This window comes from Cyclopterus lumpus, chromosome 21 (assembly GCF_009769545.1).
Source record: "Cyclopterus lumpus isolate fCycLum1 chromosome 21, fCycLum1.pri, whole genome shotgun sequence".
NCBI classification, from domain to species: domain Eukaryota; kingdom Metazoa; phylum Chordata; class Actinopteri; order Perciformes; family Cyclopteridae; genus Cyclopterus; species Cyclopterus lumpus.
This window is the reverse complement of record NC_046986.1, coordinates 13,026,188-13,047,813: the sequence shown is the minus strand read 5'-3', so window position 1 is coordinate 13,047,813 and position 21,626 is coordinate 13,026,188. Positions and strand designations below refer to the sequence as shown.

General features: G+C 42.0%; 1 protein-coding gene across 1 annotated transcript; it reads right to left on the bottom strand.

Annotated features, from left to right (window-relative positions):
* Positions 1-6,882: 6,882 nt before the first annotated feature.
* On the bottom strand, positions 6,883-21,348 carry LOC117750806 (immunoglobulin superfamily member 10-like). The gene is made up of 11 exons (XM_034562177.1): positions 21,170-21,348; positions 20,839-20,968; positions 18,978-19,219; positions 18,459-18,610; positions 14,082-17,629; positions 12,810-12,951; positions 11,974-12,109; positions 10,414-11,598; positions 10,055-10,262; positions 9,192-9,413; positions 6,883-9,024 (listed from the first exon to the last, which is right to left on the bottom strand). Exons 1-11 carry the CDS (start codon positions 21,346-21,348, stop codon positions 6,883-6,885), a joined length of 8,286 nt encoding a protein of 2,761 aa, XP_034418068.1.
* Between the last annotated feature and the right edge of the window lie 278 nt (positions 21,349-21,626).

Sequence of the window (21,626 nt, the reverse complement as noted above, 5' to 3'; positions counted from 1 at the left end):
GAGTGTGAATGTTTCTGTGTCTCGAGGTGCTAGAAACATTTTCAAAATATGACAATTCAATTAACAAATCGCTGGTTCTGTTGCTATTAATCAACCCAGAATTGCACAACACAATGCATTAGTTTGTTTTAATGGGCCCAGGTCCCAGTGTGACACTGAATTTATTAAATCCGATGAAAGTTTTAGGGTTTCTCTTCGAAATCACTAAGTTGCAACGACGATAGAAACACTCCCTTCTGCAATATTCCCAGGCACCCACCCCTCTATCAATACAAAACTTCCTCTCTGCTTTCGACATCAACATGACTCACAGAGAAAAGCATGAACACTAACTTTCCTTATTGTTTCACACAGAATTAGCTTTGAGGGCTGAAACCAGTCCACAGCCCTGTGTTGAGCAGATGCACCACTATCGCTCTCTGAGCTCTTTTTGTCAGGTCTGTATTCATCCATTTCCCTTTTGGGAATCTGGATTGGGGCAAAGCCATAAAGCAATAATTAATTAAAAGAATAAATTTAAGCAACCCATTTCGAGTTTGGTGATTGAGTGAAGCTAAGCTGCTGCTGCCTTGGGATGTCTTGGTCAAAAACATGTGAGATCAAAGATGTAACAGCTGAAAAGACTCTTTTTTTAGCTGTGTAAATAAGCTAACTTAGATGGAAAGCGTCTCTGTCTGTTTGTATGTACAGTAGTCTGTCCTTCAGTTTTCTCAACAACTGTGGCGAGTGTTTTGCCCCTCGAGGTCTGATAACGGCTCACCACGCTGTCAATGAACTCCAATGTAAACCCACTAGCATCTTAAATAGTATAAAGAGAAACATAGTCCACAAAGGGATTGGTGGATGTTACACTGCCGAACGGCACACAAAAGAAATACAGAAAGGAGAGACCGAAGCTCTACGGGGCATAATATTCATTAGTAATGTTCTAATTATTCTAACGATTCTCGAGAGAGCTGCATGCAGCAATACCAGAGGCCAAGCAACCATCCCATTCGGAATAAGCGCCTTTTGAACAGGCACCACACTGGTCTCAATCAAACCAAACAAACTCAGTATGTCCTCTCAGAGGGGTTGCTGACAAAAACCTTCTCAAACTTTGTTATCTGCAAGCTTTCAAGCTTTGTTATCTGCATTCGAGCAAGGTTTGCAAAAAGTTGTCAAAAGTATTGCACATGCAGTAACTGGGCCCCTGCAGGTGTGTGTAGGTGTGTGTGTGTGTGTGTGTGTGTGTGTGTGTGTGTGTGTCCTGCAGTGATCCAGTTTCCAGTCCCAGTAAAAGTAGGCCAGCCAGTTAGCCCATGAGTCAGTCTTTTCTCCTGAGAAAGGAGACTCCCTGACTTGACAGCATCAACAGCTGAGCGACACACCCTACAAGGCGGACACTCACACACACATTTTTTGTAATATCCTACACGTGAACACACTTATAATATACAGTAGATGGACACACACACACACACAGTATAAAACCACACAAACACACTCACACAGCTGCTGCTGCAAGTGCTGCAAAACACCCAAAGGTCGCTCTCAGCAGTATCTTGTGATGGATACTGTAACCGTTTCTCTCCCTGGTGTAAAAACGTGGGTTGAGGTCACTGACTCTCAGTCAAATTCAGATTAGTGCTGACAGGAACCTTGTTGAACTCAGTGACTGAACTGAACTTTTCTCTGATTTTGATCAGATTATTTGCAGTGGTGTGAGAAGTACTCAAATAAGTCATTCACTTTAAATACTAAGTAAAAATCTCATAATCAAAATGCACTTAAAGTATCAAATGTGCCAGTACTATATTTTACAGTATTAGATTATTCATATTGATGAAGCAATGCTCAAATTCCAGTTTTAACGACTTTATACTGTGAAGTCAGGTGGTTTAGTTCAATGGTTCCCAACCCTCCAACAGGTTATGAAATAAATCTGAGGAGTTGTGAGATGATTAATGGCAGAGGAAAGATGAAACACTTTCTATTAATACTGTGTAATTAGGTCTTATTATCTTTCAATTTGGTGAAATTGGAAGATCTTTTGGAATCACAATTATTTCAATAAAACATTTAGAGGGGTAAAAGTCTCATCAACAACTCAGAGCCATCTGAGGCACAAATGGGACCAAACGAGACCAGCAACAGGTTAAACCATTAGCCAATTATATTGCTAATTTAAAAAATATGATTTAATATAGACCTTAATTTGTAAATGAATTGAGTATGTCAAATAATTGTAGTAAAAAAGCACAACATGTTCCTTTAAAATGTATGGACTAGAAGTAAAAGTAGCACAACAGAATTAATAAAGTAAGTAAAGCGCCTCAAAATTGTACTTAAGTGAAAATACTATATTACTTTCATCACAGATTTTTATACAAGCATTTTTTAATTTCCTTTTTATTTATTTTTAGGGGACGTTGGGGGGGGGGGATTCCACATTTTAACATTAGCTGGACCTTTTACCAAAACAATTTAAGCATATCCAGTAAAAAAACCAGGAAACATTGAATCAATACAGATACAATGTTCCTGTTTTGTAATAGCAGAATCAAGATAGCGCACATGAGAAGCAGAGACAAGCTCATTGAACACTATTCAGTGAGTATTTTAAATGTATACAAATGCTTATTTGCCTTTGTGTGAACTACATGGGGTTGAGCTGGATAAGTGGCCTTTGTTCTTGCTTATGGGAGACATTCAAGACACCAGCACTTTTCACACACAACATTAAAATCATTAACTGTTAACCCAGCCCATCTTTCCTCAGCTTAATATGGACTGGTCAGTCTTCTTCAGGATTTTATTTTGACAAAACACATTCCTAATGAAACCGATCCTGAATGAAGTCTTTTTTTTAACGCTAACATGAGCTGCTAATGGTCTTAAGCATCAGTGTGATATCACTGTGTGAGGTATGTGACACAAGATGTGTTTTGAGTGTCTGTTGCTGACTGAGACGGTAGTCTTTCTTAGCTTTTTCTTCTTTAATTGGGACTGTAAGCTCTGTACTTAGGCACATGTTTGTTCGCCTGTGTACTTAATGTGAGGGTGCACATGTGGCTGATGTTGCATCTTGTCTTGTGTCACCATCTGTGTTCCCATTATGTCACGTCTATAAAATCTGTGTGACAACAGCTGACTGAAGCTGTGGTTACAACATGGAAGATGTGATGCAAATAATTGCTACAATATACATCCTCCCTTACACTCCTGCTTAATTACCTCCTTTTTCTTGTGATTATTACTACACTGGTTGATCTTTAGCAATATGCAGCTCAGGAAAATAATCATCCGGTCTGTGATGAATGCAAGGGGAAATGAGTCATACCTATCAGTGTAAACCTATATGTGAATGTGTTATTATAGATAGACAGCCACTAATTTACACAAGGGAAACAATAGGTCTCTATAGAGGGAAATATGTGTGAACCATCTGCCCTTTTATCATTACATAAGTTGGAGCTGCTGTATTAGAGTTGATGTAATGTAAAAACTATTCTGAAACCATAGTGCTCTACCATGCAGGAATAATTTTCCAATTATTTCCAGTTATATAATGATTATTACTGTTAAATTTAAGACGTCAGACCCTTTATGTATTTTCATATCAATAATAATTCCATTAGAGAAACCAAATTTAAATAAATACATTTGAAAAGCACATTCGTGATGGGCGAATCTAATGAGGCGTCGAAGTGAAATGTCTTTTTCACCCCAAAGTGTATTGTTGTTCTAAAGCAACATTAAAGATGAGGCCTCTCAGTGGGTGGTGGAATACCTCACAGTATAAATTACACTTGAGTAATACAATGCTTATGTTACTGATGATAACTTTAGCACAGAAATAAATATTGCACCTGACCTGTAAAGTATAATCAAGTTCCTTTTCTGTCAAGAAAAGGCCTCCAGTAAAATTGTTTTACCCATAAAAATAAAAGGAGTTTCCCCGCCTGTTTTCTATTTCAACACATAGAAAAATCAGCGTACACTAAACCAGATGAGTAGCTAGCCTGTCTTCTCACTCTGATACAAACATGAAAGCAGGGCGGACCGTAACGTGTCTCGTTGATGTGCCAGATTCAGCTGGCATGACTAAACTGCGATGACACCATGAATTGTGAATATGTAAAAACTTAGGAGATGTAGCAGAAATGTGTGTTTTGTATTATGAATTACACAGTTGAGTTCCAATGCCAATTAATAATATTGCCTAAGTGTATGGCTAGAGTGCTTTCATGTATTATTTTTGCTTTTTCCAACATTCCAATGTTTTATAACATTATTCACCAGAAATGAGGATATGATGATCGTGACAATGACTGGGCTGGATTGTAGATCATTGGTGTAATTGGAGAGGTTTGATAATTTGTGATCATCATCAGTAATTATATGTAATTTGTATGGCACAGAAGGCATAATTTATGTTCATATAGTTGCATCCAATGCAATCTAGACATCTTACTCATTCTGCAATCTCTTCAAGAGAAGGGAAAGTGAAATAGATGCCAAATAAAAAGCCCACCTGATGCTCTTTATTAGTTAATTACATGCTTATAAGTTTGCAATACAAAAAAGGATTGGAAATTATTAATTTTCTCATTAGGGATCCCTGACATGGAACCATAAAATCGGTATGCCACAATGGATGGTAGTGCTCCAACACTGTAAAAGAAATCATTTAAAACGTGAAAGACCTTAGCAAAGAACAACTGGCCTATTGAGCATAAAATATAACTTGAATGTTACGGCACTATTTACTAAACTCTCCTAAATGAATAGGTGGTTCATTGCAATCATTTTGATTAGGACTGCATTTGAGCTGTGAGCAACTTCACATCAATAAACTCTGCCTTCTTTTGTTTGTTTGTTCGGTAATCATTTGAGGAATGATTAATTAACCAAATGACAGCTTTCTGCCTCAAGAGATGAGGATAGTTCTGGTTTGTATTGCAAGTTTGCTTGCTAACACTTATTAGCCATGTATGAGCAGTGCTGTAATAATGCACTATTTTTGCAAGAAGTATGAAAGGAAATAATGTCAGTTACAATAAATGATACAAAGTTTTTACCAATGGAATTCAAGCTAAATAAATATCAGTGTCAATCCGAATCATCAGAAAAATATGTTAAATGCCAACGCAAGGATGTTTCACTTGCAGAGACGTCACACTATGCACACTGTAAACCACAACGTTTCACTAAGTGTCAAACAGTGTCAATCAACAACATACAGCATGAAAGACTCAGAACTCAGTCAGTTTTAGTATTTAGTGGAATCAGAATACACATCATAAACAGCACTTGGCAGATATGAGCGCAGGGTGGTGCCTGGAGTCGCTCTGCAGGCTGCTTTGGAGTTGTATTGCATTTCCCAAGGAGAGCATTATGATGTCATCAACATGTGTCTGATCTACAGTTAAGACCCCATTTCCTGGTTGGACAGCTGAGCTGGGGATAAGGAGTTTTTGTTCTCATAATAAACTCAAGGAAAAGTTTCCTTCCTCGCTGTTGCACTAGGTGTTTTCTTTTCTCACTCTGACTCGACCCGCACACACACAAGCACACACTCTGTAAGTTGGACCATATTTCTGAACAAAACTGTGCTTCAGTTGTTTGACACAACTGTTTCAGTTATTTGATCAATTTTTATTTATAAAAGGAAGCTGTTCAAAATACAGCACGAGCTCATTGTAACTAATGAAACATCAATAATAACATTTAACAAGTTCTCCCTTTGTGACAAAACACTGGCGTCTTACAACAGAGTCTTTACAAGACAAATAATTTAAGGACAAAATGAAAACTTCAAAGGAGACATGCTAACTATGAGCTGCTGGCCTTAGGGCAGGCTCCATGCATACATTTATACAAACTTTAATATCTAAATAATCACAAAGACCACTCTTTAAAGAACTGCTTTGTAGTGTATATCATTCTGCCACAGTAATGCTGTGAGAATGTGGGATGGGATACACTTGATTTTTGAAGAACAATATTTGTCAGTTTTAAACCCACAAATAAGTCACGAGAAGAGTTAGGTACAAAAAGTCCTGGAGAAGCTGGTGTTTGGGTGGTGTGTAATGTTCGAGTCTGTTACACTTTCAATCTAACCCCGTATACTGAGGCAGTATAATGCAAATAAGGCTGCCAATATATGTTACTGTTTTTGCAGCACAACAAACTAAAACATTGTTTTAATAGTTAATACAGTAAATATCAAGCTGCAATTTTGCATCCAAGGTGTATTTTTTTGGCGAATGAGGTCCCAATTTCCAGTGTATATTTGGTAAATATACACTAAGATTAAACAGGATTATATTATTTGTGAAGTTCAAACAACCTCTTTGTGTAATGCTGTCTTGTGTCTCAGTTACCAAGTCGGTATAATACTGTATGATATAGTGTAGTTCAGTGTTAGTGGATAATGTGTAACGTAATGAAATAAAGCAATCTGACAAAGTCAAGCATGTTTTTCTTTCAGCTTCACCAACATGTGTTTTCTTTGGTTCATCAATACCTACGTTTAAATAAACAAAGCACAACAAACAAAAGTGTACCTCCAGCTACATGAAACAACCCTCCTCAAACGCACATTATTTGTTTATGCAGACAGACATACATGACGTTGCGTCTGCAGAGAATCTCGCAATTCTTGATATGAAAACAATACAGTATTGAAAAGTCTTACCAAGTCATACATAAAAAATACGTACATGAGACATATACCAGTTTATAAGTAGTGTCTTTTCTGAGATTGAATACTATCTCCTGCACAGAGCCTTGCAGTTCCTTTGGGCATGTGGGACACACACAGTGTTAACAGCAGAAGAGTTCCTTCACCAGTACAGAAGAGGGGTGGTGCTGTATGTTGGTGATTACTTCACCTGGTTATATAACGTGCAGATAGGTCGCCTGGGTGTCCACACCTATTACATTTTTGGCGGTGCATCTGTAAAATCCTGTATCCCTATTTGTCGGGTTTTGTATCACCAAGGAACCCTTCGGACTAAGATAGCGGTTGCCATAGATACGAGCCTGAGCCATCACCCTCAGCTGTGTCAGATCTGGTGTTTCCCAAGTGATCGTTGCCCGTGGTGTTGCTATCGTCTGGCACGGCAGCTCCACAGCCACCCCGGGGCGTGTGTAGGTCACAGGGGAGGAGCCTGATGTGATGCGTGGGGGGTAGGCGATGACAATGACGGGAACCGTGACAACTGAAACTGAGGAGGAGTCGACGCTGGTGGATCTGCAGGAGTAGGTGCCCCGGTCGAACACAGAGGCCTGTTGCACTGTGAGGGATCCATCCTCTTGGACTGAGTGCCTGTCAGAGTCACCACTCTCACCCAGAGACAGGACCTTGCCACTGGGCATGGTCCATGAGAGAGCGCCCTGGATGTATCCATGGGTGTGAGAAGCAGAGCAAGGCAGGCGAAGGGTCTCTCCATTAATGATGCTCACCAAGGCAGCGGTTCTGGTGCTCATTGCTGGCTCTGAGACAGGGCTAGTTGAGTGGGGTGGAGGGCCAACTGGACGAGGTGCAGCAGGTAGAGACTGGGCTCTGTGTGGAGGCGCTTGAGTAACTGGGATTCTTGAGCTAAAGGATTGAGCTGAATGCAATGAGGCTCCTGAGCGAGGCGCCTCTATGAAACTACTTTCCCGCACAGGCTTTTCCACAGCCACTCCCCTGTGTGGAGATCGGGCCTCGTCCTGTGGCTCAATGACCTCCAGCTCCACCTGTATCCGCGTCTGTTCTCTCTCCCCTCTAACCACACATGCCAAGGTCCCTTCATCACTCGCCCGCACTCCTCGCAGCTCCAAGGACCCGTTTCGGTGCACAATGAGTCGGCTGCCATAGTAAGGAGCTGGCAACACGCCGTTACCAGGCAGAAGCCAGGCCACACGAGGGGGAGGGGAGCCTTGGGAGGGGCATGGCAAAAGAACAGTTTGGCCTTTCACCGCTCGCTGCTTCACTGTCGTTACCACACCGACAAAAGTGTTCGTAGAATTTGTAGTGCCTGTATTACTAGCATCTATACTGGTACTACTAGTGCTGCTACTCCTACTTAACGCATTTCCTCTGAGTGTGCCAGTACCAGCTCCATTATTAGACACACTGCTGCTAAAAACTCCAATATTTCTAGAAGTACCACTTATCCTGCCATTGTTTCTACTGGTGTTAGCATCATCACCAGCCTTTCTTGCAATTACTTCATTATTATAAGTTCCAGGATTCCTTTCTACACTATCTCCTCTGACTATGCTGGGACTGTTACCCACCCTATTAGTATTACTCATAATGCCGGGTCCGTTTTGATTTAGTCCAATGTTATCTGGTTTAGTGTCTAAATTCTTAGCCCCGGTCACCCCAACACTGATAATACTGCTTCCAAGTTGTGTTGGGATTCCACTGACTTGCCTGTTCAATCCAATTCGACTATCACTCCAAGTGGCCGGATTAAAGGCGCTGGTTGCTATCCTAGTGCCAGTGTTTGGAAAAATGTTTTTTATTCTGCCATTATGATCACTATGGCCTTTATTGCTGCTGTTATTGCTGCCAAGCTTGCTCGTGTCTGCATTGGTAAATCCATACTGGTTTAACCCTGCATTATTAATGCTATCCCCTGATCTACTAGAAGGACTACTGCCAGGCTCATTGCTATTACTCAAACCTCTTCCTCCAACCCAGCCACTCAGTCCATGATTAGGAGCTTGCACCTCCAAGCCCACCACCATGCTCCTCTCCCCGGCTGGGTTGCTTGCTCGACATGTATAGTTTCCTGTGTCGATCTTTTGAGCCAGACGAACCTCCAGAGTTCCATCTGAAATGGCCACAACCCGCTCAGAATAAAAAACTGATCCCAAACGTCGTGGGATGACACGGCCTGTTGGGGAAAACCATGTCACTGTTGGGGCAGGAACTCCTGTGGCCTGGCAGCGTATTGTGGCGGTTACCCCCTGACGTACTTTGATGACGTGGTGGCTTCTGAATTCAGTGAAGTTTGGTGGAGTTGTCATGACCTTTACTTTGACCTGAAACGATTGAATTTGTATGAAAGAATTAATTACAAAATGATGTTGTACTTTTATTTTGTGTTTATTGGGAATCAAAGGACATTTTTATGATAAAATAATATCCCAACATTTAGTATAAATAAAAACCTTCATTAATAAAAAATAAATGAAACCGTTTTTCTTACCTTCATGGTGTCTTGACCTACTTGATTCTCAGCATAACATGTGTAGTCTCCCTCTTCTCCCACACCAACTGCTGGAACCAGTAACGTCCCATTTTCAAACACAGTTAACCTCCCTGCTCGCCCGCCTCTGTCTTCCCCCTGCAACACGCTGTTCACCATGGTTCCATCCGGTAGGCTCCAACGGACTGCTGGGTCAGGCAGTCCTGATGCCGGGCAGTCCACCTGCAAGGAAGGGGATAATTATTGCTATCGTTGAGGAGTTTTTAGAAGCTTAGTATTACTTTTGAGTAATAATATATTCTCTTTGTAAGAAAGTTTGATGCATACTGTTTTAAGGCTGTATTTAGGCCCTACAAAAAAATTAAATGCATAAAAAAAGCATTTCAAGCTCATTAACGTTAAAATGCAAAATGAAAATTAAGGGCATTGTAGTCCTCTTTCACCCCGCTTGACATAGTTTTCCTTAACCGTTAAATATTTATGTTTGAAGGAGTATCCCCTCAAGGCCACTGTTGATGATTCATAACTATGACCTGACAGGTTGTTCTTTTCTTTTTGAGTAAAAGAAATATGGAGCACCTTTTGATTAAAAAAAACAACCAAAGGCAGCTTGAAGCTGTAGAAATGTTTGGCACCACGCCCAGCAATAGAAGACACCCAACACACATCACTGTCTACACAAAAAATAAGGATTGAAAGATTCAACTGGCTTTTAAGTTTTAAGCATTATTTGGTTCGAGTTTCAAAAAGAGGTGTGTGATATATGATTGCTGTTAATAATTTCTTTTTTGTTTATTAAATCATTAAACATCACTATTGGGAGCGAGGCAGAAAAACTATTCCACTTTTTTTATTTATCTCACCTTCAGTGGCTTGCCCAACGACACCATGTGAGTGAGTGGCTGCTTAGGCTCAATCTTGGCAGGCTTGGTAGCCACAGAGACACGCAAGAGGCGATAATCATCTGAGACCTTGTTCCGCGCGATACAGAGGTAGTCTCCAGCATCCTTCTCTGTTACTCTCTGGACTGACAGGGTGCCATTAGTGTGCACCTTCAGACGTCGGTCAAAACTGTAATTCCAATTTGGGCAAACACGCACACACAAATCACAAGTATACACTTAAGACATGATACTAGCATAATTGCCAAAAGATATAATTGTACAATCAACACAATTTAAGTGGTCTCGTTTTTTCTCACACAAAACCACGTCCCACGTACCTGAAATGCATGTCCACCAGTTTCCTGTTGGGGGTCCTCCAAATGATAATGGGTGAGGGGTTGCCAGTAACAGAGCAGTGGAGCTGCAAATAAAAACCATATTGGACAGTAGTAATGTAGGGTGATGTGGAGACAATATGGGCCTTACTGAAAGGGGAGACGGGTGAGGGATGCAAAGCAGCTGAGGCTCTGCTTTTGTAAGAGGAGGAAGAAGAAGTAATTCTTGTGTTGTTTACAATGCTGGGAGACACTTTGGTGTTATTCGTAGACACCGTGGAGGTTGGGGAGAGAAAGGAGAGATTTGTTTTTTTGGTGTTGATCAAGTCTGTGGGGGAAGCAGTGACTGTTTTATTTGTTTTAGGAGATGAGTTAGTAGATTTGGGTTGGTGAGGGTAAGAAGATGAGCGAGAAGAACTGGGGATGAGCGTCATGGTCCTGGCTCTTTCAAAGGGCAATGGAGGGGAGAGTCTAGCGGAGTTGAATGGATTTAATGGCTGGCTAGGGATGGACAACGTTCTGTCTTTATGAAGTGAAGTTAAAGGGGAGTTGTTTTGTCTCCTTTCTCCTTCTGCTCCCCTTTCAATTTCTACCCTCACTATTCTCCTATCGGCACCAACAGCATTACTTGCTGTGCACTCGTAATTCCCTGAGTCCTTTGGCCCAACTCCTCGAATATGCAGTGTCCCATTGGACAGGACAAAAAGGTTGCCATGGAGAAACTGGGATGGGCGGACTAGAGTCCCATCTGGGATTCGCCAGCGCAGAGTTGGTGGCGGGGCACCTCGGGCAGAGCAGTGAGCATAAACAGGCCTTCCTAGAAACAAGAGCAGGTGTTCCTCTCTGGGTTGCTGTATCACTGGGGGCAGTGAGGACACGTGTACACGAGCAGAGGCACTGGCAGCACCTGCTGAGTTCGAAGCCACGCAGCGATACACTCCGCTGTCACTCGGTAAAGTTACTGGGATGTGAAGGGTTCCATTTTTGTCCATAGTGATGCGACTGTTGGAGAGAGCAGTGGAGGTCAAGACAGAACGATCTGGAAGAACCCAAGAGAGAAGTGGGCTGGGAACACCATCCGCCTGGCACTCCAAGTGCACCTCTCCACCCTGATGAATGGTAGCTTCTCTGTAGCTGGCCAGCTGCATCCGTGGGGGCCGGGTCCATACTTCAAGGGTCGTTAGCAATCTATCATGGAAGATTAAAGCACACACAAACTCAATCTATGAACACATGAATTACACATTTAGGGAATACCCAAAGGTATGCATACACAATTTGAACATGAATCCTAGAAACATGGCCTTGAAAAACAAAATATTCAAGTTAAACACACATATTGGTATCGGCATTTCAAAACAATAGCATATAGAGTAATTTGTAATTTGTGATAAATGTGATTTACGACAGGTCTGCTTGCATTCATTATACATTTATAATACTCAGTAATTAAATTGCAGTTTGCCATAGGCCTGTGTAATTAGTACAACAAATATTTCTCGCCCTGGTAATCATAACTAAATGGTATGCGTTGCACTAATATTCTGGTTTCAGTAACCTCACCTGTCGCGACCAATAAAGCTTTGGGCACTGCAGATATACGTGCCCCTGTCCTGCAGCTGAACATTTTGGATAACAAGGGTACCATTTGGCAAGACCTCAAAACGTTGAGCCCTGGAGTGGATTGACATCACCGCTCCTGAGAGAGAGAGAGAGAGAGAGACAGTCAGACAGACAGACAGATAGACAAACAGACAGACAGACAGACAGACAGAGAGAGAGAGCAGCAGTAAGGAGACAAATTGGGGAAGAAAGTTAGACAATGAGTAAGAGAGAAAGGAGGATCGGGGACATGCCAAGTGAAACAGCATGTAATAAAATGCAGTAAATGCAGTGCACAAAATGTTCCATTGCTTTCTTGAAATATGTCTTTCCCACATGGCAAGCAGGAGAAAAGCCTATTGTGTGCAAGCCAGTGCGTAATGCTGGGTGTTAATGGGTTATTTCATCAGTGTAAAATGTGTTCATATTCATTTAGTTATAGTACATACTAAAGCTGAGGCTGATTTTCCTTTCACATCTATGACCTCAGGATGTAAATACAAACCGTTACTTATTCTGTTTTTAAAGGTGCAGTCTGTACTTTTTCACAGTTTATATAAATTATATTCACATGTATAATGAAGCATTTATGTTTCCCAGCGTATAGAAATGTAGGCCTAAAGCCTGAAATATCCAAGCAAAATTTGTTGAGTTTTTACATCTGTACCTGAACCAGAATTGACAGGCCTCTATGTGGACATTGAACGTAAATATAAAGTGAAGATAAAAACGTAACCCTGAATTATACATTAATGAATTATTGTATGCTGAAAAAAATGACAATGCATTGTGTGTACCTGTGGCGACCTTAGTCCATGTGATGGAGGGCTTTGGCTCTCCTTGAGCTTCACAAGCCAGCCTGGCAGTGCTCTCTGCTGGGAACGACGCTGTCCTGATGTGTGGGTCTGCAATCCACGGTCTGGATCTTACTACTGGGGCCTATGAAAATTATTTAATATGGATACTAGAATGTGTTCATCTAATTTTAACGGCAATGGAAACCAATTTAAAAACAACAAAAATAGAAAATCTACATTACTACCACAATATAATCAATAGATCATTTGGCCAAGTGCTGACTGTATAAATCAATACCAAATCAAAACAATAAATTAATCAAAGTTTAGTTGAGAGGGAAAGGAGACCCTCCCCCATTTTTCATCAGTAATCAAAAGCTTTATTCCAAAAAGTTATCAAGCTTTAAAACAGAGAGTAACATGAATATGTGAATATAAAACTTTTTGAAAAAGTTTGTGATTAATTTTATAAAAAAATGTAAACAGTAAAGATTTTAAAACATTTTTCAGGTGGTTCACAAATACAATACTGTAATCCCAGATTATGAATCATTTGTGGTTTGGTCTGTTGAGGCTTGTCAAAAGAGCTCTGGAAATGATTTAACAATTTATTATCTCCAATCCCTTTGGATTAGGGTCTCTAAACACATAATGTTGCTGATTATGGAACATGTGTTTTTCATCTCTTCTTTAGATCTGGCAGGGACTTTGGTAAAGCTCGGGAGAACCCATGAAATTCAAAAATCGTTATAAACATCCCTTCGGTTAAATAGCAGGTCATGTGGATAAAGATTAGACTATTTTCAGATCTATTGTGCATTTCTGTTTTGCCCAAGGGTTTGCACAGTTGGCTGTACTGTGTGTGTGTGTGTGTGTGTGTGTGTGTGTGTGTGTGTGTGTGTGTGTGTGTGTGTGTAAGTTCATGCGCACGTGTGTGCTATTTCTTTCTGGACCAGCACTCACTTAGGAAACAAATCTTAATTTGAGTTCCACAGCTGACAACAAAGAAAATATTTTTATATAGGGTATATGAACCGCAAACTACATTTAAGAGTGCATTTAAATAATTACTAATTGGATGAATGGCTGAAAGCAAGGAGCAGGAAAATGGGGAAACATTACAGAAATTAGCAATTAAATTAACAAATAAGAATAAATCGTAAAACTTGGCTCTTACTCTCGTTTTAATCTATATGCTTGTTTTAAAATCCATGTTGGGTCAAATAATCCACAAAATAGCAATAAAGTGTTTTAGAAATTGATTTGACTCACCACAGGGGCGGCAGGGAGCAACGGCGAGGGGAACCAGTGTGGTCTGCTGCTGTGTGAATCAGGAATAGAATTGGCAGCAGGGTTCTTCCCCTCAGAAGATCGAACCCCAGAAACGGGCCTTCTTTTGGGATGAACATGGACAACGCTCGGCCTCTCTCTGGATGATGATGTGTTACTTTTTGATGTCATTATTGTTGTTGTCGTAGTAGTAGGTGATGTACTCGGTATAGCTGCCTTTGCAGTGGTTGGAGAAGTTTGGGCTGAGATGGCAAATCTAGTACTAGGAGAAGTAGTTTTACTAGTAGTAGTAGTCATAGTAGTAGTGGAAGTGGGGTTACGAATAGTGGGAATAGCTTTGAATGAGATTGTAGTACTTGTAGAGGTAGTTGTAGTAGTAAAAGAAGTAGCAGAAGATCTAATTGAGGAAGTAGTCGTGGAAGTGGGAGTAGTATATGTTGTGGTAGTAGTTGTAGTAGTAGAGGTAGAGGTAGGAGTAGCTGTAGTACTTTTGGTCATGCTAGGTGTTGGGATAATAATGGCAGTTGTAGGAGGCACGATGGGACTTGTAGTCTTAGGAGTACTCGTGGTTGTTGTGGGAAAGGTGTGGTCACTAGGCGTAGTAGTAAATGTGCTTGTAGTGCTTCCATCAGAACTAGTAGAATAAGTGCTCTTGATAGTAATAGAAGGGGTTGTTGGGATTGTAGCAGAAGCTGTTGCGCTGGGGACTGTAGAGGAAATAATGGAGGAAGAAGTGGGTAGGAGAGAGATGGAGGAGTGGGATTCATATGGTACACCCGACAAATTCATCCACAGCTCTTCACTGTGTTTGCTTGGGGGTCTCTCAACATGTTTGCCTAAGGCTGTGTGTGTTCCTGTGTGTCTCTGTATGCCATGTGTATATGTCCTGGTGTGTGTGTGTGGCTCATGTGTCTGTGCGATTGCAGTATCCGAGTGAGTGGGTTCTGTTGTCGGTGTGTTGAAGAGAGTGGACCCTGCAGTGTCTGGGATGTTGGCTGAGTGAGTCACTATATGTATCTTTGTGTGAGTGGGGGATAATGAGGTTCGAGCAGAAGAAGATGGAGTCAATGAGGGGGAGGCAGATTTTGAAGTGGAGATACGATGAGTGTTAGAAACAGGGGAAGACAGAAGATGCAGTGCCACGTCATTTGGAGTTGTGGTTGTGGACGCCAGCAACAACATATTAATTTGATCTGTGGTAGTGTCAGGTGTTGCAGCTTGTGACTTTGGGTTCGTAGCATCAGGGGGAGGTTGGGGTGGGGTCAAAGGGCGCCCCCTGGGCCTGTTGATGATTCGTCTTTGCTGTCCGATTCTCCTGCGAGAATTCCAAGGCCTTTGAGGCCGAGAGTTTGGTACCAAATTAGGGAAGAGTCCCTGTGCGGGGCTTTGAGGCCTGGTCTTAGATGGTTTAGTGATTTCTTCTGGCTGACCTCCTTCACCTGGTTCTGAGACGATTTCATTTCTTCCTGAGATCGGCTTTAATGTGACCGGTTCTTTCTGTGTCTCTGGGTTTGTCACCGTCTCTGTCTGTGGAGATACTTTCTCTGTCTCTCCCTCTGTCTCGTTCTCACTATCTGTCTGTGTTTCTGTTGACCCCTCTGCCCCTTTATTTATCTCTGTCTCTATTTCGGTGTCTGTGGTTGTCTCTGTGTGTGTTTGTATTTCTGTTTGAACGGGATGATTGTGCTGTAAGCCTTCCTGCTGTAGATCAGTGTCATCAACAGATGACCCTTCCGTTTCTGCTTCCACATCTGCTGCCTCAGCTCTACCTCTTTCTGTATTATGATGTCCCTCATGTCCTCCTGTGTCTACATCTTTGCCTTCTCCCTGTGGTTCAGTTGTGGGCTTTTCTGCTTCGATGGGCTGGCTGTTATTAGTGTGAACAGTCTTTTGTCGTATCTTAGCAAGGAGGTCAGCCCACTTCCGAGGGTCTATCCTTTGTTTGTTTGTGGTAACTCTATGTCTGTTCTCGAAGCGGTTTCTTCTCTGGTCATTGGATGATAAAGGCCCTCCTCCTTTTCTCAGGGGGCCTTCCCTCCTCGGTCCAGGTCTTCTGGGTTTTCCGATGGGATAACGTCTGTTTGAGGGTGGTTGGAGAGGTCTTAGGTGCTTCCTACTGCCAAAAATACTTTTCTCTTCTTCTTCCTTTTCATCCCCCGATCCTTCCTCCACTAGTAATGGAGCGCGTATCTTGGTTGACCTGCCAGCGGCTGACTGAGGCCCTGAGGGAAATGAAATCCTAAGTGGAAGGAGGTGTCGTGAGTTTAACTCCAGCTGCATGGACAGAGACTCACTTCCATACTGGTTGACAGCAATGCAGCGGTAATAACCAGCATTCCTCTGAGTCAGGTCAGGCAGAGACAGACTTCCATTTGATTGTACAGTGAGCCCACCTGATACAGAAAATCCCTGCCTTACTATGTTTCCATCTGGTAACACCCAACTCATATGAGGTGCTGGTGAACTAGATGCATTGCAGGACAAACTGATGGGCTCCCCAATCTTTCCGGTGACAGGAGGTCCCACTTGCTCACCTGAAGGCGGTACAGAGGACTCCTCCACTGCCAGGCGCAGGTGGAGAACATGTACATCCTTGCCTGCCCTGGCTATGCAGTGGTAAATCCCTGAATCTGAGAGCTGTACTTTGTGTAGAAGTAATCCAGAGGTTGAAGCCTGGAGCCTACCATCTAGACTGCTGGAGGGGGAGATCAGCATGGATCCATCTGGGAGAACCCACTGTACTTTGGGGTTACCAGAACTTAAAAGAGAGCATGATAGCTCCACCTTACTGCCTGCTACTGCAGCCAGGGCCGTGGTGGTATGGTTAGTTGAAATAAGCACCCATGGGTGAGAGGGAGAGGCGGATGTTGAGGGAACAGAAGCAGGGTCCGGATGAGCGGCGACTCTTGTTGAGTATATAAGTTGGATTTTGTGTCCGTTAGACTGTGCTCTGTTTAGCTGAATGCTAACGGCTGGCTGTAGCAGCCACTGAGGTCTGACTTTAACAGAAGCTTCAACTCCAGTGTGATAATGTCCATCTGTCTCTGCTGCCTGCGTGTAGCGGTAGGCCAATGCCGGGGCTTTACTCAGCATGATCTCCCTCTCCAGGCGAACCGCAGTCTCACTGTAGTAAGCAAGGATCCTCCAAAGATTTGCATAGCTCTGTCTCTCCACAGGGCACTCCAGAGAGAGTGACAGAGCAAGGGGGAGAGGAGAAGAGGAGGAAAGAGAGAGATCTGGAGGGGGAGCAATATCCTGGAACTCAGAAGAGTGAGTGATGTTGCATCCCAGATCAACACTGTTCCCCTGTTGATCAGACAGACTCAGGAAGGCAGTGCCTAAAGGCTCTCGGAAGGCTTCACTTGTTTGGATTTCACTGAGTTCGGTCTCCAAAGGTGTGTTTCTTCCAGGGCATGGGATAACAGGTGAGGTGCATGATAGGGCTGTCTGGTCAAGCAAGCCCTGACCTTGAAGGGAATTGGGCGAGGCACAGATTGGACACTGAGGGCCGCTGGAACATTTCATTAAGCCTAATTGAAAGAGAGAGGCAGAGAAAATTATGTCATGAATGACATCCTCGCTATCTCTGGCATATCAACTGTGTATAATAGTGTAGCAACCAAAGAAGCATATTAGTGTATATTTATGCTATCTGCACTTATTAGGGGTGTCATATATTAGTCATGCCGGCTCATCTTAAGCATCTATTACCCTCTATATCTTTTACTAATTCGGTATGGTTACATAATCTACTCACAAATCAGAAAAATGCATCACTTCATTATTACACTGCAATCATTAGTCTATATTTAATTTCTCTGCACACATCAATGCTGTCATCATAGATTAGTCATGGCAGGTTAAATCTGGCATATCGATGAGACGCATTTCATGGTCCAGCCCTCTTTTACATCTCAATAACAGCCACAAGGCCCACTGGAAGAGACCGAGACAATCAAGGAAAACAGCGTGTGTGATGAAAAGCAAGTGTAGAGATGTCAGAGGTATCAAAATAATGAAACCAGATATGTTATAAAGTTTCTTTTTCTCAATCTATGGGTTTGACATGGTATAGTACAGTATTTAGACTGCTACTGCTTATTGACTGGAATTATCAACAAATTAGTTTTCTGTTTCTCAATCCATTCCCAATGCTCCTTCTTACCTTATCGCCTAATCTATTTTTTCTCCTTTAGTCACTCAAGGAACATATATGTTGCATTACCCACCACATCTGTGTCTTTTTCAACTGAATTAATATGGCTAAGAGGCACAATCAATGACCTCCATAACACGTGTGTGCACATGGGAGACAAAACCACAGGTGAAAACAAATAATAATTCAGATGTGACAGTCACCTGGATGAGCCAGACTCCAAGTGAGAAACCAGGTCATCCTACAGTCACAACTCCACGGATTAGCCTGCAGCTCAAGAGTCTCCAACAGAGGTGCTGTCGCTAAGGTCTCTCTGGGCAGAGTGGTTAGGCTGTTGTTGGACAGGTCTAGGTGTCTAGAGGAGGGGAACACCAAGGTGTAATCAAAGTCATAGAGGAATGGATGAAAGAATGGGAGTGGGCAGTGAGAGGTCTGAGGTGAGAGGTTAGGGGTAAGAATTTCATGTATCATCTCTTACAATTTCCATCATCATCTTCATGTTCAGACCCACATTATTCCTCTGCAGTATGTATACAAGTGGATCTAAAAAGCTTAAAGAGGCAATGCTGTAGCTTTAGTGTTCGAGGTGTATTTGTCTAAATACCAATAACCAGCAATATAAGTGTTACCCTTTTCATCAGGCTATTAGTTTTCTTTGAGGAATGTTTAAAAATATTATAACAATGATTATTATTTGATGTGCTTTAAGTGTTAAAGCTCACCTGAGGGTAGAGAAGTAATATGTATTCAGGAGGGACAGTGTGCACAGAGTGTGAGGGTGCAGCTGATGCAGCCTGTTCCCTTGCAGACGCAGCAGCCTGAGGCTAGTCAGCTGGAGCAGAGCCCGGGGGTGGATGTGCTGGAGGAGGTTGTGATCCAAGTACAGACGGAGCAGTGAGGTCAGGCCAGAGAAGGTCAGAGATGAAGAGATTTCTCTCAGCTTGTTATAACTCAGCTTTAGGATCTGTGGGAAGGGGGAGGAAATGGAGTGAGCAAAAGCAATGAAGGATTAAAGGAGTAATCAAATAAGAGGCATCAGAAACCAAGTCTTTGCGATGAGCATGAGTGTCACTAGACACCACATGATTGTAAATTGAATTCATGACAAATGATGTGAGGGGAATTGAAATGAGGATGAAGGATTAAAAAACTAATTGAAAGCAAAAAGGACTGAATGCAATCGGTCTACATTTTAAATAGAGAAGTCTATGCCGAAGACCCTTCCACTGGCACATCACCTCACATGTAAAATTGAGACAATAGCCCACAGCACATAGCCTGAAGATATATCAATGCTGTGAGATTATAGATTCAGAATTGATGTTTGAGCACTGGGTGTCTTCAACTTTTCAAATATAGAAATTAACCATTTATCCTCAGCAGAATACTCAAAGGGATCCATTGCTATTCTAGTCAGGTGTGGAGAACCCACCCTATTTTAAGAAGGCACACCACGAAAACCATGTTGTGGAATTGTGTTTCTGTGAGAATTATGATAAATCTTATCTGCAGGGAGGCGATTTAGGCAGACTTTGGCAGAGCTCCAGCTGCTAACAGATCTAAAATGAAGATGTCAGCATATGGAAAAATGGATCCTATTATCACACAATGGCAAATATATCAGCATCTGCCTGTGAGATGAAGGGAACAATTGCTTGTTGAGTAATATCACCGCACAGACTGCAAACTCTGTCCTTAGGATGCTGCAACAATGTCCAGAATTTCCCGTCACTGAGCAGTGAAAAGAATGACTGCACATCAATTATGCATTAGTCATCCAGTTATTTGAACAATGTGCTTGATAATGTGAACAAAATCATGCAAACTGTTAAATTAATTTGCATACTGTTTTCCCAGATGAAATGTAAAATTAATATTTGTATTAATCAATTTGTATCAACAGTATGACTGCAAGATTTAGGCATATTTATCAATGTAGGGACCTCTCTTAATTGTACTATTTTGACAAATGCTATATATCTTGATAAACCCTGCATTATTCATGGTGCTAAAAATTTCAATTGGTTCCGTCCGCCGTTTAATTATACTCATCTCTCTTAGTTAGGGAGCTATATAGGCTATTAACTATAAGTACCAAAGAAAGAAAGTTTAAAAGCTGAGCTTTCTTTAACAAGGGACCTTTGAAATAGTGCAGGAGCCTCTGTGTGACACCCCTGCCTGGGGCTGGAGAGGAAATAAAGTACCCTTTATGGAGACTGAGTCCAAATTTGATTTTCACAACTGTGCACTGCAAAAAAACAGTCTCCAAAGAGTCAAAGATTAATTATTTGAGAAGACAATGATTTATTTTCCCTATTAACCGTCACATGTTTTATAATCCAGTATCAATGGTTTGGTTTGGCACAGAGCATTCCATGACTCTTTCAATGCTAGTTGCTGGTGAGTCCAGCTCCATAAAGTAGATCTTTACAATTACAAGAAGAGGCCTCTGAAGAATCAACTCCATGGTTCAGAATGTTGGCTGTCATCATCCACTAGTTTGGTTTTGAATAGAAATGTCTCTCTTTTCAGTATTATACCATGATATTGACACCTGTTGGTGTTGCTCTTCTTTCTGTTTACCTGTAATGATTTCATATCTCTGAACGCTGCATCTGGGAGATGGTGGAGGTCATTGCTGTGGAGCATCAGAAGCTCCACCTTCTTTAGCCCAGCCAGAGAACTGTAATGGATCCTGCTGATGCTGTTGAACCTACGAGGCACAGAAACGGAATCATCAACCTGAGACATCAGTAAGTCAACAAATGCTATTATTTCCATATTAGCACATTCATTAAGTTCAGCTTGACACCTGGATCCCAACTCTGAGACTGTGTTTGCAAGGTAAATAAAAGCACTTTATTATTGTAAGCACATATATCGTTTGTGTATGTGCTTAAATGCATTCCCTTACCCTAAATTGATGCGGCGTGTGTGCAGAGGCAAACCAGAAGGTACGGTGAGCAGGGAGCGAAATGTACAGTGGACTTCGTTGGCCTGGTAACAGTTGCAGCTCCTGGGACAGGCCTGCCCCCTCTGCACTGCAAGTGTCAACACCAGGACAGTCAGCGGCACACACACTCTCCAGTACATCTTAACTCCACAAGAGGAGAAGCAACGCTGGGATTATCTCTGCCAAAGATAAAAAAGATCAAGACTGATGGAGGGCAGCAAAGAACACCACAGTGACATCTCACAATCCTTCTCTCTTTTCTCTCTCTCTCTCTCTCCCTCACACACGCACACACACACACACACACACACACACACACACACACGTAAAGTTATATTCAAACAGCCCAAAAACAAGGGGATTTGCAATCTGTAGCCTACAACACATGACACTTTCCACCCTAAAGACACATTGACAC